This window comes from Phasianus colchicus, chromosome 5, assembly GCF_987193195.1.
Source record: "Phasianus colchicus chromosome 5, bPhaCol1.hap1.1, whole genome shotgun sequence".
Taxonomy (NCBI): Eukaryota; Metazoa; Chordata; class Aves; order Galliformes; family Phasianidae; genus Phasianus; species Phasianus colchicus.
In genome coordinates, this window is record NC_143440.1 from 14030500 (window position 1) to 14058197 (window position 27698).

Here is a 27698-nt window from a genome sequence, read left to right on the forward strand (position 1 = left end):
TGCAAGTCTCCAAGGCACAGCTGATGGTCTGCTTGCTGTGATCTGGTCTGTGTGTTTTTATCGAAGCCATGTGTAAATTTGTAGATGAGAACTGTATTTTATGTATTTTATCATTTTTCTGTCAAGCTCATTGAATCAAGTTGACTGAGAGCTGAATTTTTTAGTAAAACCATTGTATAATAGGAGAGACAGTGTCTGACCCCAAAAGATCACAGTCTAAATGCATCAGACACATGAAAGGTTGGAAGGAAAAGAAGTACAGAGACAGATAGTAACTTCCCTCAGGTCACTTAGGAAGTAGCAGAGACTGGACCATGCTGTAATTCTCGTGCCACTAGCACTCCCCAGGTTTAGTCAATTTGCTGACAGTACCTATCTGAGTTACACTTTCTAAGTGTTCTTTATTTTAGGAACTGTGGCCCTGTCTAACAAAGTAAAGCATTTTTCAGCCCATCAGCACAAACACGAGATCAGTGTTCAGCCTCTGAAAATGAATTTAAACAGCACTTGACAGTATCAAACATGATTTGAAGTGACTATATATTTTGTGTCTGGCTTCTTAAGGCCAGATGATGATGATTGTATGATCTGTAATGTGATTAGATCATTTCTTGCCCACTCGTGTTCCTGGATATTTCAGCTATGACAATGTAATTACCAATACCAAGTCTAGTACTGATTTCTAATAGCTTTTGTGTCTTTTTTAGCCCAGTAATTGAAATGCTGTAAGAATGGAAAAGATTTTAATCATTGACAATAGGGGTTTTGGTTTGTTCTTACCAAGATTAATGCCTACTTGGGAGAAATATGAAGAGTATGGGAAATTTTCCAACTAAATATGAATATAAAGAGGAGATTTGGAGCACACTGCATATATGCTGTTTCTGAGCCCATCTGTAGTTCTGCTGCTGAAGGCTGCAGTCAGCTCCTTCATTGATCCTTGGAAGATATAAATGACCCTCACTAGAGCTCTGCATGACCATCTTCATGTCATTTCATTCCTATTTTCTCTTTTCCTCTTTTTTTTCAGATTGAATATAAGTTTTGCAATGGATCTGACAAAGAGTGTGTGTCTCCCACAGCCAAATTCACTAAGAAGGAAACGCTGAAGGTATGTGCAAAGCAGCCAAGTCAGCATCAGCTGACTTTCTTTTACAAAAGTGGTACCTTTCAAACAAACCTCTGGGAACTCCTCTGAGTCATTTCCCAAGTCCCAAAAAAGCCTCTGACTCTTTTAGGAGTCATTCTATGCCACGGGCATTAATGAGCTTTATACAGGATTAGGTTATATGTTGCAAACAGAATAAATCACTGTAATTATTTTGCTCTGTTCTTATGCTCCAGAGCCATAAGGCACATCAAGAGGACTGTAATGCTTCATTGGTCTTGTTAGGAGGGGCATGCCCAGGCAAACTAAGCATATTATCTCTTGAACACTTGTTTGTCTCCCAAACCAAAAGTATAAATAATTTGATTTGGGTGGAATTAGATTAAATCTCTTTAATTTGAGAGGTGAGAAGAACTGGGTATTCAGCCTTTTTACATTCCCCGAAAAGTAAAAAAAATCAGTTTACATTTTGTGGAACTTCGTAAGCAAAGAAAGAATCTGTTCTTTCATTATGTTTTTGCTCCTCTCTGTGCTCATTTCTGGGGAACCTGTGCTGGGTCAGGTTCTAGCTATGCTATACTTAGCTGCCCTTAATGCATTATGTTCTTTCCTCCTCCAAAGAGGTCGTGCTTACAGCCACTGTATTTATTTATTTTTTTCTGTTCTGAACCAGGTCCAAAAAAAAAATTACAGACAGGAGAAGAAAAGAGCTACCAAACAACTCTTCAGTGCTCTGAAGGATCCCAGTGTAGTGATCACAGCAGACTGGCTGAAGGTATTTCACACAGATTGTTCTGAGACTCTAGGAAAAATAGAATGAGAAATACTCGCTCTGTCTGAGGGTTATGCACAAGCACTGAGTGTAGGAAGACTGGCTAGTTTTGAGTTGATGTTGCTATAAAACTTGAACTAAAATAATGGGGAATTTTTTTTTCCATCTGTCTATTGCATGTCTTTAAGTACAACAAGGTCCCAAAAACAGCATGATACAAAAGCAAGCGATGATGTTTCTTTCTTTCTTCCTCTCTGAAAGAATCTGCTGACCTCTTTCCATTGGTTGTTTTTGTACAGAAGAGAGAACAGGCAGATACACCTTGTTCTATTGACAGTTGGATTTTATATTACCGCAGCAGAGAGTGATACATATTGGACCTGAACACGACTGTCATTTCTCCTTACACAAAGACTAAGCTAGTGACACCTTCTCATTGAAGTCCTGAAACTTTGTGGCAAAGTACAGGTGGATTCACATTGCAAGATGTTATCTTTGACAGCTGTTTTTCTCCTTGTTCAGGGGCATCTAGCCTTCTCAACTGGTCCTGCCTTCTATAATGGCAAAATTTAATCTTCAAACATCTCTGAATATCTCTTTTAAAACCTAAAGTAAATTGGCAATATCACAAAATAAAATAATTGCATTTGAATAGTGCAAAAAACTTCCAATATTATTCTATGGTCAGTGTTAGACAAGTGAGATGTGTGTGGTTTGTATGAGAAAATAGACATGCAACAGAATGTTTCTGTAGTGTTCAGTGTGGTTGATAAATAAATATTGTTTTTTCTTTTAAATAAAAAATATCTGTTGCATGGTTGGTGTGGATGGAGGTTTCTGGCTCAGAAACAAATGATCCTGATCCACAAAACATAACACTTGATGTTTGGCCTATGTACGCTGAAGACAAAAAGACCTGAGGCAAAATATAACCTTAGTGAGAAACCTCCCCATTCTTAAAGCTCTTATCTTTTATACATGCTATCAGATTCAATGTCTTCCATACAAAAAAAGAATATGCATTGAGCTTGACAGAGAAGTAAACCAGCTGGAGAAGGAGCTTTAAAAAATGGGGTATTTGACAAAAGCCATTAGTATTTCTGTTCTACAGAACATTATTAAAATGACTTCTAAGTCCAGTTAGACTGGCTATAATATATTTCTGTGTGGTATCCGAATCGGCACGTCCTCCATGATTATTAACAAATCACTTACATGGGCCAGCAGTGCTGATTGCCTGAAAAATGAAGCAAGCTGGAAGCACCAAGCCAGTAATCAAAATATAAAGACTGATAGCCAGATTTGCATGGTCTGGGATTTGGGTATAAGAACCCCAAGTCTGTTCAGATAGTGAAATCACCAAACAAAATGTATCATGCTGTGTGCTTGGGAGAAATGCATACTGTAAATACTAAATAAATACTGAGTAAACATTTTTATTTTAAGGAGTAACATAAGTGCAACAATTTGTTCTCTCCCTGCTTCCCTGTAGATTCGTGGGACCCTGAAGAGTTGGACCAAGCTGTGGTGTGTTCTGAAACCTGGAGTGCTGCTGATTTATAAGACGCCAAAGATCGGACAGTGGGTTGGGACAATCTTGCTCCATTCTTGTGAGCTGATTGAGAGACCCTCCAAAAAGGATGGCTTCTGTTTTAAACTTTTTCATCCTTTGGATCAGTCGATCTGGGCTGTAAAGGTAAGTACTGTGATGAGCTGAAGAGCCTCCTGTTAGTCAGAGTGCCAGTACTGGTGTCTACTGAGCACCAGTTAGCATTATCTAGCATTAAAAATATCTAGATTTTCAGTTACTTGGTTGCTGTTAGTGATGGCAAATTGCATGAAAAGATTAAGGACACTTAAGCTTGGTTGTAATATGGCATCAAAGGGGTGTGGCACGTTGTGATTATTTATAGATGTGCATCATTCTCGGTGAATAGATGTATGCATAAATTGAGGAAAGGAGAAACACACTAGAGCAAAGTGAATAACAGACCCACATGGCTGACTTCCCTAAGACAAGGGTGTACAACACGGCTTTGCACATCACTAGAACAAGGCTGGTAAAGTGACAAAAATTACTGCTGTTGACCACAGCTTATTTTTTTTTAATTCTGATGTCTGAATTTCGGTTTGTTTGCAGAAGAACTCAGTGGACTGCTCAAGACCCAGCCATTAGACAAAGGTGTAATTTCGAATAGATGATCTTAGCTTTCTCTTCTTTGAAAAGGAAATAGGAAGACTTTCTCTTTTTTTGTTTTGAGTGCTTCTTCAGCCTGAGGCTGAGGCAGTACCTTCCTGTATGCTTATCAGCTCTGAGAATGGCCTCTGGATCTCCCTGTAATACAGATGATTGACAGTTTCTTGCATTTCTTGAAGTAACTCCCTGCAAGTTTTGAAAAACTGCATTTCTTTTATTTTTTCTTTAAGAATAGGTAGTAATAAATAAATAAATAAAATTGAATGCTTGGGAGCAAAGAGGAGGAACCTTCTGAGAAGCACTGAGAGCAGCATCTGTTGGATACCTTGAAGAGATGGTACTCAACTGATCTTGGACTCTTTTTCGTCTCTAAAAATTGCAGATCAACAGAGTTGTTGAAAGTATATATTTTTTAGGAGTGCACCAGTGCAAACAAGGTTTACAAGTTATTACCTTGCTGCAGGGTAAGCAAAATAAGTTTACTTGGAAGGATTCATGCAAGAGTGCCTAACAGAATGCCTAACAAAACTGAGGGGAAATCCTGTGAGAACAGATGGAATTCATCCCTCCAGTTAATCTGTTTTAAACACAGCTATGCAGTGTACCAAGTCTTGGAATTTTTATTAGGGTTAGAAGAAAGAATTAAACTGAACCTCATCAACCAGGGGTAAAAGGTGCTGTTTTCTGACGGTAGACCAGCTCCAATTTGTACCCGGGTTGCTTTAGCACTATGTTGCAAAGTTTTCATCACAGCCTTCTTGAACTGTGTGAGTTTTGTTGCTTTTTTATACAGAGTGTGTATGTGCTCAAGATGGCTGCCAATCATTTGCTGTCCATCAACAAATAAATTCCTTGTGACATGACAGGTCAACTGAATTCTTCTGAAAAGCACAGTCAGGAGAGATAGTGAAGAAGCAAGATCAAGAGCACAGTCAAACAGTGAAAAGTAGTGTCGCTGACAGATCTGAAGTGTCATGTTATGCCAGAATGCCCTTCTCTTGGTATAAACCATCCAAAAAGAAACAGAGTTTTTATCATTATGTAAGGGTATTTGAGTGTATGTGTATCTAATTCTTGTGTCTCTTGAGGAAAACGTGCAGTGGAAATAGGAATTCATATATTAAATATGAAGGGAATATATTTCTGAAAAATGTTTGTGTACAAGAGGAAGCCCAAGAGATTTGAGTTTTAAAGTCAGAGTAATATTCTAAGTCACTAGAGATGTATTTGGAATGCTGCATTTGAGGATATTTCCTGAAACCTGAATTCAGCTGGAACTATTAAGTGTGATAGGTGCTTTCAGCCTTGGTTTCAAGGTGAACACCAAAATACAAATCAAGGAATCCATGGTGAATTGCTCAGTGTCAAATAAGCTCTTTGCACTCTGTCAGCAGTTTAAAGCTGACATTGCTAAAATACAGTTTTATGTCAGTTTACAAGCTTTTTTTATTCAGCTGGAGCAGAATTGGCTATTCTAAATTGTCTGTGTGTAACTCTGTAAAGAAAGCCTATTTGTCCTGAAATAAAGGTAAGCCTGAGCTTAAACAAGAAATGCAAGTTAATGTCCATCATCACAGAAGTAAGGTCTGGCTAAACAACTTTTGATTTTGGCTGAACTGACTTGTAAAATTTGCAAGGATTTTTCAGACTACTGTTGATGATCCAGTTTAGATTTTCATTATTGGACTCAGCTCCCTCAACGTAATGAACACCTTTGGATAAGTTATCCTGGCTGCTCTGCAGATGTTTGGACCTAATGGCAGAGTTCAGCCCTGGAAGAGATGCCTGCCTGGTTCAAGCACTGCCCCAGATGTTTATGATTGTGCTAACCAATTAAGTTTGATGTGCAATCGTTTAACTACAGCTAGAGCAAGATGAAATTTTGGCATGTCTTTCATATGGTAGGTAGGTAAGATGTAAAACTATGTTATAGCTGGCAGCTATATGCACCAGGGAACTTCTTTTCCTATAAAGCTTTCTATTTCTGGATTGCCAACTTAGTAATTAACACGAGGGTGTGGGCATCTGTTCTCTTTCTTTGCAAAGGCAGTGTACAGCTATCAACTGGCAGGTTTTGCCCAGCAGTCCCAAATAAATGTCTGAGAATAGTCTTGTATGTCCCCTTAAGCTTAGACACGAGTTAGCTGAACATGGTGTGGGAAGGTTTTAATAGACTTTATCTTCTTCTGGCAAACTTTTGAAGTGGTAAATGAGTAAATATTCACCTGGGAATATATATAACTTGACGTTTGTTGATTTTAAGAGTTTTGGGTCATTTCTTTAAAGAAAGAAGTGCTAGTAATGGGCTTGTGCTACTTCTTTTGCTGTTGTTTATTGTCCTCCATCATGTGACACTAATTTTATGTTTGTCTTTTAGTAATTATCAACAGCACTTTTAATACAGGGATTTTCCCCTCACTTTTACTGTTTGCTTTATGACGTTCCAAGACTAGTTGTCTTGGCACACTATTGAAACCAACAAATCCATTCCATTTTTCAAAGCCTGAACACATCCTGTTTGTCAATGCCTTTGAGTCTCAAATCAAATGTAATAACAGGAATGGATGGAAGATCGCTCTTTTTTAGCTGTATTGCCTATAGGCTGCAGCTGAGTTCCAGATCTCAGAACAGCAGAGATAACAGTCACTTTTAGTGAGAGATGGCCATTGCCTTGGAGGTCTTAAACTCTAGACAAGTACAGCACTCAAAGGCTGAGAGACAGAAAGTGCCATTATATCTGCTGTGAAGATACAAAACCTGGTTTACTTTGTGGAAATACTGATTTTATTTTTATGACCTTTCTTCTTCTCTTTCCTGTGGGAAACAGCCCCTTCTGTGCATAAACACACGTTACCACTGAATACATTTCCTTGACAAAGTGACTTAGCCACTCCTTGCGTTAATCTATGTGTCTAAGTGTCTGTTAAAACCTTGTTTTGACCCATCCTTTCATGACAGCCCACCGCCTTGGTTTCTTTAGTGTTGGCTCTCTGTATCACTACTTTTTGGTTGTAGGGATTTTCCTTCAACAGAATAAATGTCAGCCTCTGATCCGAAAACACAAGTAATGGTGTTACCAACAATTCTTGAACGTCTTGCTCAGCTGCAAGCTAGTGAAAGAAAAAATGCCATTGGGAATGCTGCCTGATTACATTAATTTCACTGGTAATGTCTTGTGCTGTTCTGCTCTGTATCACTAATCAAATCCCAGCTTTGCCAGCCCTGACTATTAAGCCCTTAAACACTTAATTTTGTGAACCCTGATCCTCTTGTGGGAGAGAGGAAAAGAAAAAGAAGCAAGTAACAAAGATCCCAATTTCTCCTGGCAGCAGAAGAACCCTGGGATATAGAGACAAGAGGCTAGGCTGGAGATTGCGGTCTTTTCTGCTCTGCTTGCACTCCTTATATTTTCCAAATTTTTCTCTCTGGGTGAGACTTAAAAAGAGACATCCAGATAAAACCACAATTTACCAGACACCAGAAGCAGTCTTCAGTAACAGACACAGTTCACTGTTTGCAAACTTCTCTCCAAGAGTGGGATTGGATACTGCAAAAGACTATGCAAGGGAGGACCATACTCAAATTGCAGATGTTTCCCTATAGATTTTAAGCATTGCATGTGGTGTTCTCTGGAAACTAAAGAAAATCTGTATTTGAGCATTCCTGGAGAAAACTGCTTGTTCCACCCTGCAGTTGGCATAGTAGATATACAAGTATTGTTTTTCTGCTCTGCATGTACTTTTGATATTGGCATATTTGATCTGCCTTCATGTTGTCTGTTGCAAGATGAGGAAGAGAAGGAATTGAAGAAGAAATGCAAAGGTGGAGGTAGGACTCGCATTTATTTCAAGCAAGTTGTGACTTAAAGCACATACAGTACAGACTATGAAGCTCAGTTCAACTGGGTAGAGGAAAAGCTTTTTCTTCACAGCTTCAGGAGCTCAAGAGGAGATGATAAGGAAAAAAATCAAGACATGTTGTACTGTTCATCTAAGTGCTTTAATCCAGGATGGGTTGTGCTTACATGTGAATCATTTCTAGACAGTGTTGTGTTGTGACCAGATGTTTACAAGACACAATCATCTTTTTTGCTACATCTCCTAAAGTAAAGGTAAAATAAACAAGCAAAACCAGGTTTTGTTCCCAGTCTCTCTGAGGCAGCTATCCCCCCAGGCTGCCTCAGTATAAAGGTTCTCAACATTTATGGATGTAGAGGTGAAGAGTTGCAGCCTATCAGCGTGTCTGTGCTGGGAAACCTTTGATCCTCAGCATGTAATCTTCCCTGCCATCTCCTTTCCTGCAACATGGCCTGGCCCCCACAGACAGGGTTTGCAGGATGGGGTTTTACCTTTCCTTCCTTCCTTTCTTCCAGAAGATCTACTGTTGCCTCTCTGCTAGAGATGCTCGCAGCAGAACTGCAGGCTCTGCAGCTTTTATAGTGACACATATAGGGTATTTAATCTCTAGTGTATCAGATTGATGTGTGCTGCATGGAAAAGTCTGTTCAGGTGTTACACAAAGATGGATAATAGCAAATACTTGGCTGATTCTTTTGTGATTTTTGTTGTTGTTGGTTGGTTTCTTTTTATTTTTTTCCAAGCTATAGGAATGAGATTCCTCCGTTTCTGAGGATGTGAATAAATAGGGTGATTTTGTAGCTGGACATGGGTTAGGCTGAGTCCAATTTACGTCAGGGCTCATTAATGCTTTGGAACCATAGCAGCAATGTCATGATTACTAATGAATCTCTCTAAATTACTCCATCTGCTTCTTTCCTCCTTTCTTATCACAAACATACACATGCTGCCTAGGAAGAATAGAAAGACACTGAATGGTCACTGCATCTTCAGTGCCTTACTTCTTTTTGTGTGTATGCATTTCCAGGGCCCAAAGGGAGAAAACGTTGGTTCCATCACTCAGCCTCTTCCCAGCAGCTACTTGATTTTCAGAGCAGCCTCCGAATCAGATGGTAAGTTTGGGTTTTCATTTGGTTTTTCCAACTGTTTCAAGTCTGTAGAAGAAAACAGGTTGATACAAACAAACAAACAAACAAATAAATAAATCTTAAAGGGAAAAGTAACAGCTCACTCAGTTTGAGATGATGTTCATTAGCATGGGTTAAAATAGGTCAGGCAATCTACAGGTACATTTCATATTCTTCAGGAAAAGACACCTTTCTGTACATGTGTATGGAAGGACCTAGGCTTGTAGCTAAGATAAAATCTTAACATCAGTAAACACTAGAGGATGAAAGAAACTGATCCCGAAATTGGAATGAGAGGAGTTTCCTCTCATTCCTCAGTTGAACAGAGAGTTTAGAGGGTTGTCTGCCTAAGTCATCAAATAGGTAGGGACCTTCTGGAGGAAAATAACATAGCAATATGGAAAAAGTGTGAATAGATGCCTCTCAACCACCAGAATTCTCCTGTAAACATGCTGTATCAGCTTTTATGTTGTAGCAGGTCCAGATGGAACCTTGTGAAACCTCATGTAAAAAAATGTTCTGGGAATTGAGAAAATTGTGGAAGGTAATTTTAGGTCAATATACAATAAGCATGCCAGCTTGCTACGTGAAAATCTCTCTAAATGACTTTAGCAACCTAAAATATCAGTGATTTATAAGTAGATAAAGTGATTAAAATCATGTTTTCATTCCATTTGACCTTCAGACTACAGTAGTTTCTTTGGCATAGCAGATTATCCCAGCCTGTTTCACAGATCTTTGTTGCCTCTCACAGAAAGGATGCTCGTGTAGTCCATGTGCTTGATCAGATTTCACCTAGACACAAAAATTGTTTGTAGAGCACAGTGGGCTTTAGAAACAGCATGCTTCTAGTGAATAAGTTTCATGTACTCCTAAAGACTAGAAATGGGACACTGAAGATGCCAAATGCAGCTCTGACATGGCACTTAGAATAGGAGGAAGGCTTCTTCCATTACATAGTTGGCATGCTGTTTTTCCTGCTGCTATATTCATCATACCATCTCAATAGTGAAAGCTGCTTAGAGCTGCCAGTACAGTGAAATGATATGAAAATAAGTGGAACTTGTACAGAGCTGTAGAAGCACATTTATTTCTTTTCTGCACTTTTGTAACCTATGGGACAGTACAGCGTATTTGTGTAAAGGGATGCACGATTTTACATGGCTCCAAATATCACCATCTTGACAGGAATAGATTGATATATAGTCTTTTGGGAAAAAATGCCTTTGAGGCAAGCTGTTAAGTTACAGCATTTCAAACTCTAGTCAGATGGATGACCTGCAGAAGAAATAAACAGAACAGTCCTGCAGAGTTCTTAGGTAACTGACTAACTTCACTGTCTGACAATCCAGATTCTGTAATTATTTTGAGATCCATGTGACTCGTCTTTCAGTCAGCTTAATTGGAAAATGCTCAGAGGGAACAAAGTGGTCATTGTATACATTCAAGACAAATTGCTGTCTGATAATGTCCTTTTCTTGTGTCATTTCTGTTGTCTTCTAAGTGAAAACTTCATTCTAGTGAAAATGTAGTGATTAAATGTTAAGGCCTGGCAAAGAGACCTGTGGCTGAGCTTCTACACTCTTTTCTATGATGACTATCATAGGCCTTAAAATAGTAGAATAGTTTTAGATTTATTCTGATTACCCTTGCCCATGAGTGCTCCAAGCTTGCAGTAGTCCCCAAGAGATCATCAGCAGTAAGGCTTAGTTGTGATCTCTCCACTCAGATTATATACCGTAATTCTGGAAAACCACAAAAGGGGCCATGTCTGGTACATGAGAATTTTAAATATTTAGAGGCCTTGTGGGAAGTTTTCTGCCCAGTGAATTATTATGACTCTTTTGTCATAAGAGCTTAAAATAGTCACTTACTGGAATGTATTTTTAAAGCTAAAATGTTGGACGGTATTCTTAAGAAACAGGCAGGGACCGGGCAGGTCAAAGTAAAGTCACTTTAGGATGTAGCATCATTTTCATTTTCTTTGCTGTTTTTCTAAAGTAGGATGGTCTGGTTAGCAATTTCCTCCACGTTGTTTGAATCTATGGCATCTTTGAGGAGGTGTTGTGACCATATTCTTTTTAATCCACCCTCCCATGTTAATAGCGGAAAATGAACGGCAGAGCATTTGGTGAATTTAACAATAATTCTTGTAAGCCTCTGACTTGCTGGGGAATATTGAGTTACAACATATGTTATATGTACAGTTCTGCTATCCAGGCAACTGTACCACGATCAGCAGCTACATGGCCTACTTTTTTTCTCTCAGCGTTTCAGAATCCCTTTTTTCCCCTCTGCTGTACCATCTGTGAGAGAATGCTGGTAGGATTTAAGGTCCTGACTTCTGCACAGCCTGCAGAACTACCGCCAAGCTACACTAAATTTCACATTCACAGATGCCAGCAGCAGTCTGCTTTGTGATGTGTTTTAAAGACATCTGGAAGGTCAGATCAGCCTGCAAGGCCCAACCTGTACAAACGCAGGGTCTTTCTTTCTTAGCAGTTTCAAAAAAGGAAATTGCTTTTTCCGAACCAGTGACTATGTATTCATTTCAGGCTTATACTGATGAGCGACTTAGAATTAGTAATTGAAACATGTTCCAAACTTCCTGCTCAGACCATTCTGAAGCTTTCCTGAGATCCCCAATCAATGCCCTGCAGCTCCCAAGCAGTTTGAGTTATCTGCTTGTATGCATCTTGTATCGTAGATCTCCACCTCGCCATAGGCACTGCTACTGAAAGGGTTACTGGGGAAGCTCAAAGTAGCAGGCTACCAAGGGTTAAAGTCTTAACAGTGGAATTGTAAACTACACTTGTATTTCATTGCTTATGTCTGTCCCTTCCTCCAGGCAAATTTTGGTTAGCCTTCTGTGGGTAGAGCTGTGTGTAAAACCTGATGCTCTGGCTTGTGGTGTCATTATTTCTTTAGATTTTGCTAGGCACTCGGCCCTTCCTCCAAAATGGCTGCTCTGATCTGGGGATTAAATTACATTATTAAAATAAGGGTCATGCAGTGAACCAAGAGGGAGATTGCAATTTGAAATCATCTCCACAGTGAAATATACCCCTGGACCCTGGGAGTGATAGAAAAAATTAGAAATTGCCTTTTTAGCTTTACGTCTGCCCTTCGTATTCCTTAGATTTTTCACAGCACTTGAAAATCCAGGCATTTGCAACTTGACTTTGTTTAGCTTGATGCATACATTGCACCTGCAGCTAACTGAGGAATCACATCCTTGCATCTTGACAGCCAGAGTGCAAGAAATCATATACATAGGCACCCAAGTGATACCACAAAATAAGAAGCAGTCAGCTGAATACTGTGACCTTAATGTTCACTGACTGAACCAAATCTGTATCTTCCTCAGCATCCGTGATTTGTGCGCAGTTGAGCAAGTGTTCATCATTTCCAGGTGGCAGTCTACTTCAGGTTGATTTTGAAAAGCATTTGTCTTGCAGGTGTGAGGCACGAGGCCAAAAGTTGGATGACTTTAATAATTCAAGAGGAATGATCATCCCTTAGTGATGCCTGTCTGGAAAAATGTATGGTTACTAGGTGTGAGGCTTTTGAAGTCTTAATTGGCAAGAAATTCATCTCAGCTGTTCTCTGGTTACAAAAATGCAAAGGAAAAAAGTTTAGTCCTAGATTGAGATTTCTCTGTGCCATGATATGATTCCACCTCAAGCAAATCTGTGTTACTGATGAGTGCTGAGAGAACATTGGCTGGCTCCTCTGTGATCAGCTACTGCAAAATGTAGCAAATAGATCTGGCACATCAAATTCAGAGTTGTTCTAAATGGAATGATGAGAACTGAAGAGCTTTGTTTTTCCAATATTGTCTGTTTCGTTGTTGTTGTTGTCTTTCTGTAGGATTGTGGTTGTAATTTAAGATCTGTTTAAAGGCTAGGAAATACTGAAGGTATTCCTTGAACTGAGACTGGTGTAGCAGCATAAGCAACCATTGTTTTCTCCAAGGGGTAGAAATGTTCTTTGTCACTTGGTTTTAGTAGTTCCTTTTGTCCAAGAAGAAAAAGAGTTGGTGCAAGCACATGTTTTTTCCTGTTCAGCCTTGCAGCCTCTAGGTTTCTGCACACTGCCAGCAGTGCCCTGTGGATACAGAAAGTGTCCTGCAAGGAGAAGCAGTGCTTCTTGTCTGTTCAGCTGGACTGCACGAATCATCTCAGAGGACTGCAGGGTGCTTTTTCAGGCTGCTGCGCCATAAGGCCTGAAGATTTCAAAACAGAGATGTATGTTCAGCTTTGGTTTTGAGAAGTCACAGCATTACACATCCTTTATTAGCTTTTTTTTCAAAACTTTTCAAGAAGGAAAGAACTTTGGAACCCAGCTGTGTTTAGCAGATTTTGCAAAGAATTTCCTTCTTGAAATTGTCAGTCATGACTGTAGATACACGTATCAAAGAAAAAAAACCTAAATGATGCCACGTGCCAAATGATCCTCATTTGCTGAAATGTTGTAGGGGAATTAAAACTCAAACCAATGGTCAGTGCAAGGAGAGCAGCTGCTCCAGAAAAGAACAGGAACCCAAGCTAATACAAGTGCTCTAGTAGGACAGATAACTGCTTTTGGCCCTTGAGGCATAGCCGTGTTCAAGGGATCACTCTTCCCCCATTGCTCCTGGAGGAAGCCAAGGGTGGCTATACAACCCAACCCCCCAAGCAGTTCAGGTGCTGAAAGATGGGTGATATGAGGTATCTTCCTTGTTCTTGCTGCCAGTGTGAGTGACCTGACTGGGACTGACTTTGTCCTTCTCTACGTGGGATGTCTTTTCTGTCTGTTGTTTTTCTCACTGAGAACTGTTAGCTTTGGGTGAAAGACTATCATCATAACTCCTCTGCATTTCTGTTTTGCTTCTTTAATATGGATCATATTGGGCTGCCATTCTCCTCTGAAGGAACCTTTTGCAACCTTCTCTGATCCAAGTACCTTGCATACAAAAAGAATATATGTTTTGAGTCAACCATTCAGAATAAGAAAATGTGAAAATTAAGGTCTCTGAAGCTTTCATGCAGACTACCATGGCTGAGGATGACCATTTAATTATTGTGACCACATGCTTTTTTTTCCTTCCACAACTCCTGAGGGAGGGAGTTGACATCTCATGTAAGCAATTAAGCAATCCGAATGATAGATTTTTCATGTAATTTTCACAATAAAGATGAATGTTACTCAATAGCAAGATCACTCAAATGTAAAATATTTCATGCAGGCCTGTAGCAATGAAACAGGTTTATCTTATGCACAGTCTGCAAAACTTAGAAGGTATAATTTTACAGCATTGTACTGCAATTAACACACTGTTGACTTGCAGAGATTTAACCTTTTTATGTGCAGAGGAAATCCTACATCTTTGTGTGTGTGTGTGTGTATGTGTGTGTGTTTGTTTAGATTCATAGCACCACCTGATGGCTGAAATCTTAGCTTGGGATTTCTGTGCATTGCTTGAATTTGCTTTCTGTTAGAAGTGAGTACACGGGCAGGCTCTGACACAGTTTCCATGTGCTGTGGGGCAGAAGTAATGCTGAACACTAACACACGGTGCATTCTTATAATGACTGTTCCTCTAAAGCTTTGTGTCACTGCATTGCAATATTAAATTAAACTTTTTTTTTTTTTTTAATTTAAACAATTTCAATAAAGCTTCCAAAATTGTTCAAGTTACTCATAACCACTTCCTGGGATTCATCTAAAATAATATAAAACTTAAGCATGTCACGTAATGATTTCTTCTGGCAATGTGGTGGACACCCATAGCATGTGTTGGTACCAGTGATTGCCTATGGCAGTGGCAGTACAGAGTGGCCAGCTGTGCCTCCAGCTTCAGGGAGGGTTGGGCTGCAGGGCACAGTATGGGAGATGGCCAGGTCCTGGCTTGGAGGAGACTTGGGGCATTCTTGTCACTCCTGTTAGAAAGCACAAACATAGTGCATTGCCATGATTGTCACAAGAGAATGTCAGTGCAGGAGTGCTGCAGAGAGCTGAGGAGCTGACCTCCCTTACTGGTGCAAATCAAGCTTCTTATCAAGGCACCTATCTCTGCAAGCCTGTTGGACATAAAAATATCTTGACATTTGCAGTGTTTCCAAATGTCAAATGGTGCAGTCAACACTCTGCATGGACAGGAAAAGAAAAGAAAAGTTAAGGAGAGAAGAAAGTCAAAGAAGATAAGCACAAGTAGCAGTGTACTCACCTGTATGGAGTAGCCTGAGACAGGTTTCCATCTTGATGGGTTAACAGGAGCAGGGGTGTGTAGGAGAGAGTAGATTTGTTCTCAGCACAGCCATTAACTCTAATGAGTTATCCATGCAAATCCTCCACATGGCCAGAAGAGAATAAATCTCTGCATGTAAAGCCTTCGTACAAGAATATTTTTTAAATACAAAATAGTGTGAAATCAATTCCAACAGCCTTCAACATTCCTAATCTTTTATTTACCATTATGTATGGTTTTATTATTAAATCATAAGCTGATACAGAAGGAATTTAGGGATTGAAATTGGAATGAATAGCTGAGCTCTGTGGTGTTTGGGGATCAGTATTCAAATGGAATTCTCCGAATTTCTGGAGTTTTTACTCATTTTGGTTTGTAACTTTGTAGAAAGTAAGCTCTGAAAGCTACTCAAATTTTAAACATTTCCTTATATATATGAGCTATTTTTTTAAAGCTCTCACTGATCTTGTGGAGCCAAATTTCAGTCACATTGAAGTTGATAGGAATTCTGCCCAAGAGATCAGCTGGATCCCAGTGAGATTAATGCATATGCTTGATGCTAAGTGTGTGGTGGAACTGAACGGAATGGAAACATTTCCCAAATGGAACCTCCAGGTGGATACAGTCCGGGAGAAACCAGTTTGTAGCACCTGCTGTTGCTAGAGCAAAAATCCCTTTGTTTTCTTCCCTGCCTCTCAAGAACACTTCTAATTATTACAAAATGTATTTTGAGGAGTGTAATCAAGAGCTCTGTTTTACATGCTAGAAATTAGAGGATAACTCCCTGGATACCTCAGTCCTTGAATGTTCAGCCAATTTGCAGGTGCCCTGGCCACATTAAAGAAGCAGGCTGTTTTCAGGTGCATTCAAGAATACAAAGGCTCCAGCACTGTGATGTTTAGCACTACCACACTGCTTTGTGAATTTACATGGATCATTGGAAAAGGAGCCAGGGTTCAGTTTGGGTTCCTGTCTGTGGTTATTGTGTGAAGGCCTTAAGAAAATACGGTTTAGTTTGTGGTAGCAATGGTAATGAGAAGACGCTTGGACTAGATGATCCTATATGTCATTTCCAACCTTGTGATTCTATGATTCTATGAAATCCAGTAAGGCTGCACTTGGGAACCATGCTTTCTCTCATCTTTGCACCAAACTTACAGTTTCTTGTATTTGTAAAATAGCCCCTTCAGTTACAGATTTTTTAGAGCGTGATAAGAAAAGCTGATGCTCCATCCAGATTGTCTGAGGGACTGGGAAAAATAAACAGCCTGACAAGCAATTTCCCCCACTGTTAATCACTCTGGCAGTATTGATCTTCCTGGTTCTTCTTTGGAGTGTTTGCTGTTAGAACACTACACCCAGTGTGCAACCTGCAAGTCGACTTCTAGTTCAGTGCTTACTTACTGGGGAGGAGGACAAGATAGCCAGGGGATTAAGGAGATGAAAAATGTAACATAGGTTATTGTACACAGTGAATTTCTGAGTTATAATAAGCTTTGCTCCCAGGTAAGAAGCTTTTGAAGAAATGTATGGGTTGTCTTAATTACTCTCCTGTCCTTAATTACTCTCCTGTCCTTAATGGAACATGGGGAATGATTTTAAGCTGAAACAGGGGAGGTTTAGGTTGGATATTAGGAGGAAGTTCTTCACATAGAGGGTGGTGACACACTGGAACAGGTTGCCCAAGGAGGCTGTGGATGCCCCATCCCTGGAGGCATTCAAGGCCAGGCTGGATGTGGTTCTGGGCAGCCTGGTCTGGTGGTTGGCGACCCTGCACATAGCAGGGGGTTGAAACTAGATGATCATTGTAGTCCTTTTCTACCCAGGCCACTCTATGGTTCTACGATTCTATGATTCTATGATTCAACAATGTCCCTTATTTTCACAGGCCGATGCTGGCTGGATGCTCTGGAACTTGCCCTGCGTTGCTCCAGCCTCTTCCGGCTCAGTGCCTCCAAGCAGGGAAAGGATGGAGAAATGAATGGTTCAAGTGATTCCGCACATGCGGGGCTCAACAACATCTTGCACACAAGCACCATCTCAGACCAGGAGTTCTTCCAGTAAGATGGGACTCTCGCTTCTTAATGCACAGAGAGAAAAGTGTTGGGTGGATGGGTCATGCTTGTCATTGCATTCTGTCAACTTTAGTGTTAGCCAGAGCCCACTAATTAGACCCATATAAAAAAATAGCCCGTATATTCTTCTGCTGCATCTATCAGAAATCTGTGGGTTTGGAGAATATAGAATCTGTTGTCACCTGGTGCTTGGGAGGAACCTCAGTTGAGTTCATGTATACAGTAAGCAATTTTCTTCTGTACCCTTCTTGGATCAAAATGCTGCTTGAAGGTAGTACCATGAAAATGGCTTGCTTGAGTGAAGACTGCAGCCTAGTCACTGAAGTAGACCCATGGTTAGGCAGACACAATCATTTCCAGTGTCTGTCTGTTGAGTAGCACACATGGCTCTGAGTCTGATCGGTTTTTTAATAATGTGTTCTCTTTGCTAATAGTACTGCGTCAGCAGTGTGCACACACTGCATCCTTAGTTTTATAATTACTTTCTCTCTCTGTACAAGGGTTTGGAATGGTTTCCAATTTCCTCCATTATGTCTCAGATAAATTTTTACATAAGCGAAAAAACGTGCCCTATTCATGTTCCTAGTAATGCTGCAGTATTTTGGAAAAACTCACTTCAAAGCATTTAAAAGAAGAAGGGGCTTTATCTGTTGCTTATAGATAAATACACAAGCTCAAAAATAGCCCTGGTATAGATATTTGGCCATTGGAGTGGATGTAGGGTCTATTTCTAGTTTTGCTGATAGGAATTTAACTTTTAGGGCTCAAACAATGAACCACTGATTAGACAGTTTTTAGGGTAGCAATACTTGCAGTTTTGCATGGATGATGTCTCACATAGTGGAATCTCGCCTTTGGGTATTTTCTTCTGCACGGTTACAAGTATAACAACAGCAGGGATATGAGTCTTCTGCAGATTGTAGAGGTATCACTGGTCCCATGGGACCTGAGCTGAATGGCAGTGTTCTGGTCTGGCCTTTACTTTGAAAGGCTCTGGTATTCCCAGTGTGCATTCTCCAGACCTGCTCTTTGTTGTTGTTTTTGTTGTTGTTTAATCTAAAACTTGAAGAAGAGCTTTTCTGAGAAGCAATGTGCGAAGAGAAGGCAATCAGATGTACTGCTATGGTGCCTGTATTGCCCTAGTACTTGAGCAAATACTGCTGCTTTTCTTGGGCATCTTCTGTAATACCCCACTTTCTAATTTTTTTTCTATGTAAGAAAGAGGCTTTCAGGACTGTGCTTGCTGTGAATGCAGTGGACTTTTTTTCAGCTGATGTTTGAGTATATAGAAGTATTAATAGTAAAGGGGAGCCTACAGCACTGAGAACTTACAGTCAGACCCATGGCTTCTGAAAATGCAGGAGATAGAGTTAAAACTGTACTGAAGTATTTCTTCTCTAACATACAATACATAAATGACATTTAAATGGTGCCTCTGCTTCACCACTTAGTTATCTGACATTAAAAGCCCTCTTGAATGGGACTCAGGCTCTGCACACATGGCAGAGTTTTCAGCAGAACAGGGTACCCACAATTGGAACCAGATTTTTCTGACAAACTCAGATTTTAGCTGAGTCTACTTCAATCTGGGGGTTTGACATCTGATTGTCTGGACAATTCACTCTCCTTTCTGACTTTTACCACTGGCTTTAATGTGCACCCAGACTTTCTGCAGTGCTTAAAGCCCAGGGGAATGACTTTCTGTTGTCCCTGGTGGAATAAAGAACATTTAACCGAGGGTGAAAATAAAACTAAAACTGTGGAAATGCTGAGCAAGGGATTTTTAGTTTGCCATTGGTTTCGTCACAGGGATTCAATCATTCTAATTAAATGCCTTCCCTACAGGGAGTCATACCAATTAAACTGGCAAGCTGTTGTTAAGGGGGGCAGTTAATTACATTTAACTCTATCTTCAAATTAGCCAAACTACTCTGTCAAGGAAACAAAAAGGAAAAAGAGGAGATGATGGATATTATAGAGAGAACAAAACCCAAGAGAACTGGCAAAGGCGAATTCTCCCTTGAGCCAAAGCTGCATTTGTCTGCTGGCTGCTTTGCTTCTTTTCCTGTTGGGAGAGAAGTCAAGATTATACGGTGATTTTGAAATCTATGTCCTTAGTAGCATGAAAGGAAAAGAACTATGCAATTTGTGCCTGTGAGTCAAAGGCTAAAGTACTGTGCAAATTGTGATTTTTAGACAAGAAGCCTTTAGGGCATCAGACACTCTTCATATGAAGCTGTGTTTCTTGCTGCTTCCGTGTCCCCCATTCCAAGGAATCTGGCTTGTTTCCTTGTTTGATGAGAGCCAAAGTTATTTTTTGCTTTGTGTAGATGAGCAGCGTTAAACCCAAAGAAGTCCGGGTCACTGACTGAAGTTTCCAGGAACTCTACTGGAAAGTAAAGCACTGACACAAGGCAGATTCAATATGCTGAAACAGTGTATTAGCTGTGAAAGATGCCGAGTCATTCATGCTCATGAGTAAAATGGAAATCTGCTCTTGACTTTTAGTATATTCATTCCTTTCTAGCTTTTCAAACCAGGTCCAAATCCCATTGGAAGCCTCTGAGAAATCTTAACACTAGTTTTACTTCAAGCTCACAGGTTGACTTTTGTTTTTCTCATATTGTACATATTTACTGATGATTCTGTTTGAAGGAGTAGAAGATCTGGCTTCACTTCAGCATCTCAAATTTGTTCCTCAGAACATCTGTTTTCCTTTTGGTTTCCTGGAGCAGCTTCTTGGCTCTGGGATGTTAAGTCTTGCCTTATTTGTGGCTGGTGAATAATCCTGCACAGTGGAGTGTGATTTCATGTCAGTTCAATCTCCCCTTAGATTAAATCTGAAATCTTTTAAAGAAATATTTTTGCAAAAGAATTGGGGTGGGAGGAATCTAAGGCAATCATTTCCTCCAGTGAAAATTCAAGTATCTTGCAAATGTGAGGCAGATGAAACTTAAAAACATATGTTCTCCTTACTAATATGAAATAGAAACGTGCTTCTTCTGAGCCATGAACCATAAGCTTTATAATAAACTTTTTCAAGCATACATACTCCAAGGAGAAAACTTTGACTGGGTGAGGGAGCATAACAGCCACAATTGTATTTAATTGAAAAATGAAGGAATAAATTAGGTTTTGAATGGTCCACAACTAATACTTGCCCTACCATCAGAAAGTATCTGTGCCAGGGAATCCTGGGATAATTGCTCTGACAGATCTTACCTTTTTTCCTCTTTGTTACGATAAACTCATGCACATGCTGTACTCCAGACTTTCACTGTATTTGCTTATCAGTCGTTACACTTGAAGGTCACTATCTATAACAAAGTGAGACCCTGGCACTAGAGTGACAGAAATATTTAATGTCTAATAGCAAGTTATTAGGGCTGGAGTATAGGGGTCATTGACTTTCTGATCTATGATTTTAGGTTTATTTTAAAGTGAAGCTAAAAATTGAAAACACTGTAGTTTTTATATTATACATACGGAGACATACACACAGATACATATGCAAATGGAGTTAAGAGATTTTCTGAAGGCACAGAAGGCTGTAGATGACACTTTCAAAAGAACTCAGCCTGTTGGGTTCCTCTGGAGACTGAGCTGTGAGTACCAAAGTGTGGCTTGATTTGTGCAATAAAAATCACGTGCTGGTTGAAGTGCATAGTTGGAAGCTGAGATCATCTGAAAAGCTGATGACAATTCTGTGTCCTGACTCTTTTTTTTTTTTAATTATTTTAAAAAAAACCTAAGTCTCTAAGTAGCCATGTCTATTTATCTTAAAATAATCAGCAAATAAACAAAAATGCTTGCTCACAAGAGAACCAGGAGGGTGGAACAAGGGATGGGGACTTTCAGCATTAATCTATAACTGAAATTGGAACGTGCACAGAAGAGAGAAAGAGCTCTTATGTAGTGAGGAGAGAAAGCTTGCTTTGAGAAGGAGGTGAGCTTCAGGAGGTAATAAAACTCTTTAAGATCCAAGGCCTGTTTTGATCCTCTGAAACACCTTGTAAATGCTGGAATTCTTCTCTTGGTCCATCTGAGAACAGTTTTGCATGAGGACTTGGATAAGAAATTTTCAGAGGAAGATGTGAGAAGAATCTGCAATCTGGACTAGGCCATGGAAGAACTATGTGTGTGAAGATGTGTCTGAATAGGGAAAGCTGAACGCCGTGATAAGAAACAGGCATTTAATTAATTCTTTTCAGGGTCTAACCTCTATCTAATCGTGTTTGTTACCTGTTGCAGGAACTGCATCTGCTTTTTCAAATGGAGATGCTACATGAGAGAGAATTTTTAGCCTTTCCTTATCCTATAAGGCCTGTGCCACTGAGCATGAGGCTTTTTCTTGATGCTACTATAATTGGGGTATCCTTGCTATGTGTAATTGCCAGTGTTTGCTTCTGAGTTCTTCCATATAACATTATCTGGAGGCAGTGCATTTCCCAGGTTGACTTGTGTGTGATTTTGTGACAATCTTTCCTTCAAATTATTTTTAAATTGGCCTTTTCTAATGTAGGGCTGATTTAGGACCACCATCAGCTGAAATAAAGTAGCAGTAATACTGAAAAGAAAATGTATTTCGTAATTTCATATTTTTCCCATAGGCTATGTTCCTCTGATTTGTTTCCATACAAGGAAGAATGTCTCCTGATTCACACTTCAGTTCTGCAGTCAGCAGTGTACAGTTGTTAGTGGGTGCTCTGTATCCCTTCTGTATGTGGGCTCCTGCTCAGAGTGGGTGGCAATTTGCATAAGGCCAGCAAAGTGGAGTTCCATGGCAGATTTTTCAAAGTGCCATTTGGAGAGAGATTTTTGGTTGAAAATGTCTCCTTGTTTCTGTGATAAAACCCTGCTATTCAGAAAAGCCACATCTTGGGCTCTCCTGGGCTGCAAACTCTGTTTTGAGTCTCGGGAGATGTTTTCACCTATCTAAAAGGCCTAAAGTAAGCTGGCTCTGTAGATCATATTGAAGTGAATAATGAACTGTGTGTTTCAGTTTGAATGATTCAGCCCTGGAGAACCACCACCAGTTGGAAAATGATGCTTTTTCGGACAAGTCTGAGAGAGACAACGTGGAAGAATCGGAGAATGAAACACAGGAGAACAGCCGGAAAACAAATGAAAGCGAGAGCGATCAGTCAGAGATCCATGGAGAGGTTTCTCCAGAAAGGAAAGGGACAACTTACGTTGAACAGATCTATGAGGAATTTGGGGAGGTAAAGGGGAAAAGAAGTCATCACTGCCTGATCCTTTAATATATCTCTGTTCACAGTATTTGTTATCCAGCCTTCTAGATGCATGGCAGTTAGTCAGCTTTGTGAGTTCCAGTGTTTTACAGATAAAGCACTGTACAGCTTTCTGCTAAATTATGTTGAATTATCATGTGCTCTAATAATTATGCATTATGAACAGCAGCTTCACTGCTGAGCTTTGGCATGTCTCCAGCATCAATGATTGCTGTAGCCAGTTATTGCAGTAAAGAACCGCATACCATTGGCACAGTGCTTTATGGAGCCAGCAGGAGGGGGAAATATTATTCTGGGCATGTGTCCTGGCCAATTAGGAGCTCAATCCTTGCATGGTACAAAATGTGATACTTTTTTTTTTCTTTATTATGCATGAAACATCCTTTCTGCGTGTCCTAATGGAGCATTTGGGCCACTTGATTCCTAAGTGACCATTTCTCATAGGAAAGCCATTTCTCATGTCTGTTAACAGCAGAAGGTTGCATTTCATGTAAGAGCCTTTGTCACTGACACCTCTGAGAAAGTCAGCAAGAGAACAACTGAAGGAAGCCAGTGTGTTATGGGGTGAGAATCAGTGCATTCAGGCAGCAGAGGAGCCCTTCTCCAGCACCAGGAGTGCTTGGAGTACTCCCTCATCTATGTCTGTGCTTCAAAGAAAGTCACTTTTCTAGAAAGCTGTTTCTTTCCCCTGTGCGTTTGCTGGGGTTACAGGTGTCATGGGTGAGGTGCAAGCCCCTGCTATAGAAACTGTGCTTGGAAACAGAATTACTGACCAGAGACACCAATAAAACCCAGCTCCCTTTCTGTGCATCTCCGATCAGACTCCACCCAGACACACAGCAGGAATTCCCACACAGCCCTGGCCATTAGGTACTTTGTAGGGTTCCTCCCGTTAGCCAGGAGATGGGGCTGTTGTCCCCGGAGACATGCGGGTCGGGCAGGCTTTTTAATGGTAACAGCAACATGAAGAAAAGTAAATTGGGTGCCGTGATGCCGTTTGCTGTCAGCAATGGGCTCAGATGTATCGAGTGAAAGACGTGCCAATGAATGACATTAACTAGCTTCTTAAGCTGACTCTGCCTCTGTCTCTCTGAGTACAGTTCAGGTTCGGAGGATCACAGCACATACTATCACTGTTAAATATGCAGCATGGCTATGAAAGCTCATTTGAAAGATGTGCATGTATGTATGTACATCTGTATGCATTGGAAAGGCATGTGCTTGTGCATCTGTGTGGGCATATGCAACAGTCCTGCCTGTTTGCAGTAAGAGTTTGCAGACAGAGACAAGTGTCAGATTGCAAAAATTGGCCTAGAATATAAAAAAGACACCTCTTCAGTCAGTAGATCACTATATTTTAAAAGTTTTAGTCATAGGTAGTTTTAAAAGGGGTTATTGAGGGTGAGGTATTTGGGGGAAAAACAAACTAGAAATGTCCTGAGGTTATTCTCATGCTTTGGTCCCTCCTTTTCCTTCCCTCTTCTCCCCTTCTGCACTGATTTGCTCTGAGTAACACCTTGTACAGTAATTTCAACTGGGCATTAGTTTATGTTACCAACACAAGCACACTTGAAACCTGGATAAATAATAACAGTTCAGGCAGGCCCATACTTATTATAAACTCTAGAAGACGCTGTGGTACTGTGTTCTTTAATGGTCTCCACACATTGAAGGTTCAAGCTGTGTATTGCATCAGACTGTTACTAAAAGAATGGTACAAGAAAGGAAAAGCAATGAAATGAAAAGAGCTATGTTGCTCCCCACCCTGAAACTTCCCTCAGCCTACAAGTTGTTTTGGTATATTTGTGCACAATGAGTAAAAGGGCTGATTTGTAGCCAAAAAGATGGTGCTGGGGATGCTCAGTGGTGAAAATGAGTATTTAGTGATATACACCATCTGCATTCCTGTTGGGATACGTTATGAGTCTTTTCCTGAACCAGAGTGTGTTCCAGAAATGGAGATTTGCCCTTTTTCTGATAGGAATCTCTTGCCCAAAACCAGAAGAATTTCTAATTACAAGTATTCTCTTTCAGTGTTAAATTCTAGTGGCTCGAATGGATGTTAGACAATAGTCTAGATAATCAACAACTGCATTAAAATGATATTGATCTCTCAGAGTTTGATTTTCTTTCACAAGTTCCTTAAAAGGCCCATTCCCTCATGTTTTAACTAATCATAAAATCATAGAATTATTAAGGTAGGAAAAGACTGCTAAGATCATCTAGTCCATCAGCCCATCACCACCATGTCCACTAAACACGTTCCTCAGTGTCACTTCATGTAAATCCATGAGCTACAGAGTTATAACTAAGTTATTACTGAAACCACAATGCAATCCTCAACATTTTTTTTCCCATTACCTGTGCTTCTGCTGTAAAGGAGACTAAGCAGCACTAGGGGAGATGTAGTCTGTGCACACAACCTGTCAGTGGTGTCTTTGCTGTTCCTATCCTACTACTGGTTTGTCCTGTTTTGAACTTGGAGGGCTGCTTCAGTCTTCTGTTAACTACTCACCTATCTCCTATTTTTTTCTGCACATATAACAGAGTGTATCTTACAGTCCCTCATTTGCTGAGAATGGGACTAATGGGAACTTCTTGTATGCACTCCATGGCTGCAGTGATGCTGTCACACTGTTGGGCACATCCACACCTCTGAAGGGTGTGGAGTCCCCTTAGTTAATGGTAGCTCAGATTGGTCCATCACATAACACAGTCCCAAGGTGTGTGGAGGCAGCTGCTCAGGGCTGAGCACAGCAGATGTGTGTCCACTCCTTGGACCAGCTTATACAGAGCCCGGGTGCTCTCTGTACCACTCCTTTTAGTGTTTTGGGGATTCACTTCACCTAGGCCAGAGCTGATGTTTTTCTTGTTGTGCTCAACATTCACCCTTCCACCAGAACAAGTATGCCTGCATGAGCCTGAAACATCCAAACAAATGTGCCTGCAGGAAGTGATTTTCCTGTTTCTGCCCTGAGCTTTCATTTTTCTATGTAGACAGGTGAGTCATCTCAAACAGAAACTGTCTCTGAGGAGAACAAAAATCTGATGTGGATCCTGCTGAAGCAGCTGCGGCCTGGCATGGATCTGTCTCGGGTGGTGCTGCCCACCTTCATCCTGGAGCCACGCTCATTCCTGAACAAGCTCTCTGACTACTATTACCACGCTGACCTGCTTTCCCAGTAAGCAGTGCAAGCCTGTCTGGTGTGGGCACGTCACTTTTCTGTGTGAAAATGTGTTAGTTTGAAGCTTGCTGGTGTGTGCTTGTGCGGTGAGAAGGACTCAAATAACACACTGGAATTCAGTGTCATTCAACTCAGGCTCTAGCTGCAGTGACATTTTCTAGATGGACTGTTGCCCACGAAGGGCAAGGAAACAGATGAATTCCAGACAAAGCTGCTTTTGCACAGCACCTCCTTTCCACACCTTCCTAGGGAATTCAGCTTGTTGCTTTGAGCATCTCACAACAGAGCTGTGCCACCTTTTGGTGTACTCACATACAGAGCAAACAGCAGAACTTTCAAGCATTTCTGTCCCCAAAAGCAGCACAATTTTGTTGTTTGATAAATAAGAAGCACAGAGCACAGAGACCTGCTGGGAGCACAAGAGTTGAAAAAAGACACTGTTATTCTTGCAGATAAGACTGTTTTTCTCAATGAGATATGCTTTATGAATTTTAAACCAGTGTGTGCAGTATTCAAACAGTAGCACTAGTTACTTCCATTTATTCCAATGCCTCTGGATAATTTTAGGACCATCATATTTTCAAACTTTGCTTGTGGTATTGGTCACATCTGAAGTTAAGGAAATGGTCTTCCTCACTGCTGAGATCTGAAAAAAAAATTAAGTGGTTTGAAGGTTTTCTTTAATAAATATGTTTGAGGTATGGCTGCTCTTTCTAAGTGGATTTTGTAGTAACTTAACCTTGTAGATTTTCAAATCTAAATGGTTGGAAATACCAGGAAATCTATTCACTATGTTTTCCCTTCCACATCATCTTTGAGTGGAGAAGATCTGGAAGTGACAACTCTGTGAAGCCCACTACAACCTCAATTGTTGTGTGAAACCTCAAAGGATCGGAAAAGGCCATGTAGCACATCAGCTTCAAAGGTCTTTGCTTTTGATGAGATTAGAATTTTTATTTTTATGACTTACACAGTATTGTTAGTAGGAATCAGTGTCAGTCCCACATGAACATACTTGAACTTCCATCAGATCAAACTCAATACACTTCAGAGACTTTACTAGGCTTTTTGCAGGAGTGCAGAGAAAGGAGTGCCATTTTTTAAGACATTATGTGTTTTACAAAGTGCATCACTGAAAAATAGTTTGTGCTGATAGACACCTTTTCCACTGGCAGCAGCACAGAAATTACTTCCATTTAGTACTAGGGAAGAACTGTTGAAGATAATTGTACTGGTATAAAATAAACATGATGTGTGATGTGTCTCTCAAGAGCATGCAAGAAAGCAGTTTATGTTCTGTCCTGCAGGGCTGTCCTTGAAGATGATCCATACAGTCGAATGAAGCAAGTTTTGAGGTGGTATCTGTCTGGCTTCTACAAAAAGCCAAAGGTAAAAGAGTACATGAACTTTGCGTTGTAATGGACATTGAAATCTTCTGCTATTGTTGTGTATTTCCTTATTGCCTTTCCCTTGGCACTTCACCTATGTTGTTGCTCAGAAGACTTAGACAATTTATTTAAAACTGAAGCTGCATTTGGTTTCAGAGTAAATAGTGGATGTGAAATAGTTTTTGGTAACCTAAGAGTTTTTTCACTGGACAATTAAAAGACAAAACTGATTATCAATAGGTAATAAATCCTTAGATGCAGGAGTTTTCATGTGAGTACTTCAGTGCCACATTTCCACATCAGTGTTTACCTGCTGCATGTAGTAACAGAAACAATAAAGTCTGATCATCTTGTAAGGCTTTGATCAGTCAATATCAGAGATGAAGATGGTGAAAACAGCAGATTAATCCATGGCTTGGGTGAAGAAATTTAGAGCAGGAGAATGTAACCTAGGCTTTGATTCTTGTTATAGACTTGATTAAAACATAAGGGAGAAAATTATTACATT

The 27698-nt window shown here is 40.2% G+C and overlaps 1 protein-coding gene and 1 long non-coding RNA gene across 8 annotated transcripts in view; one reads left to right on the forward strand and one right to left on the reverse strand.

The window, feature by feature from the left end:
• OSBPL5 (oxysterol binding protein like 5) overlaps positions 1 to 27698 on the forward strand; it is a 159938-nt gene that overhangs the window by 116031 nt on the left and 16209 nt on the right. For all 7 annotated transcript variants that reach the window (XM_090140564.1, XM_090140565.1, XM_031614078.2 and 4 more), the window contains exons 4-11: positions 1031 to 1111; positions 1782 to 1883; positions 3373 to 3576; positions 8962 to 9046; positions 17179 to 17350; positions 22368 to 22587; positions 25615 to 25799; positions 27110 to 27191. In XM_090140564.1, the coding sequence (XP_089996690.1) occupies positions 1031 to 1111; positions 1782 to 1883; positions 3373 to 3576; positions 8962 to 9046; positions 17179 to 17350; positions 22368 to 22587; positions 25615 to 25799; positions 27110 to 27191 (1131 nt within the window). The remainder of the gene's footprint in view (positions 1 to 1030; positions 1112 to 1781; positions 1884 to 3372; positions 3577 to 8961; positions 9047 to 17178; positions 17351 to 22367; positions 22588 to 25614; positions 25800 to 27109; positions 27192 to 27698) is intronic.
• The window catches only part of LOC149917753 (uncharacterized), a 29458-nt gene continuing 27572 nt past the window's right edge, over positions 25813 to 27698 (reverse strand). Inside the window, exon 3 of the long non-coding RNA XR_016466727.1 lies at positions 25813 to 26448. This is a non-coding gene — a long non-coding RNA (uncharacterized LOC149917753). The remainder of the gene's footprint in view (positions 26449 to 27698) is intronic.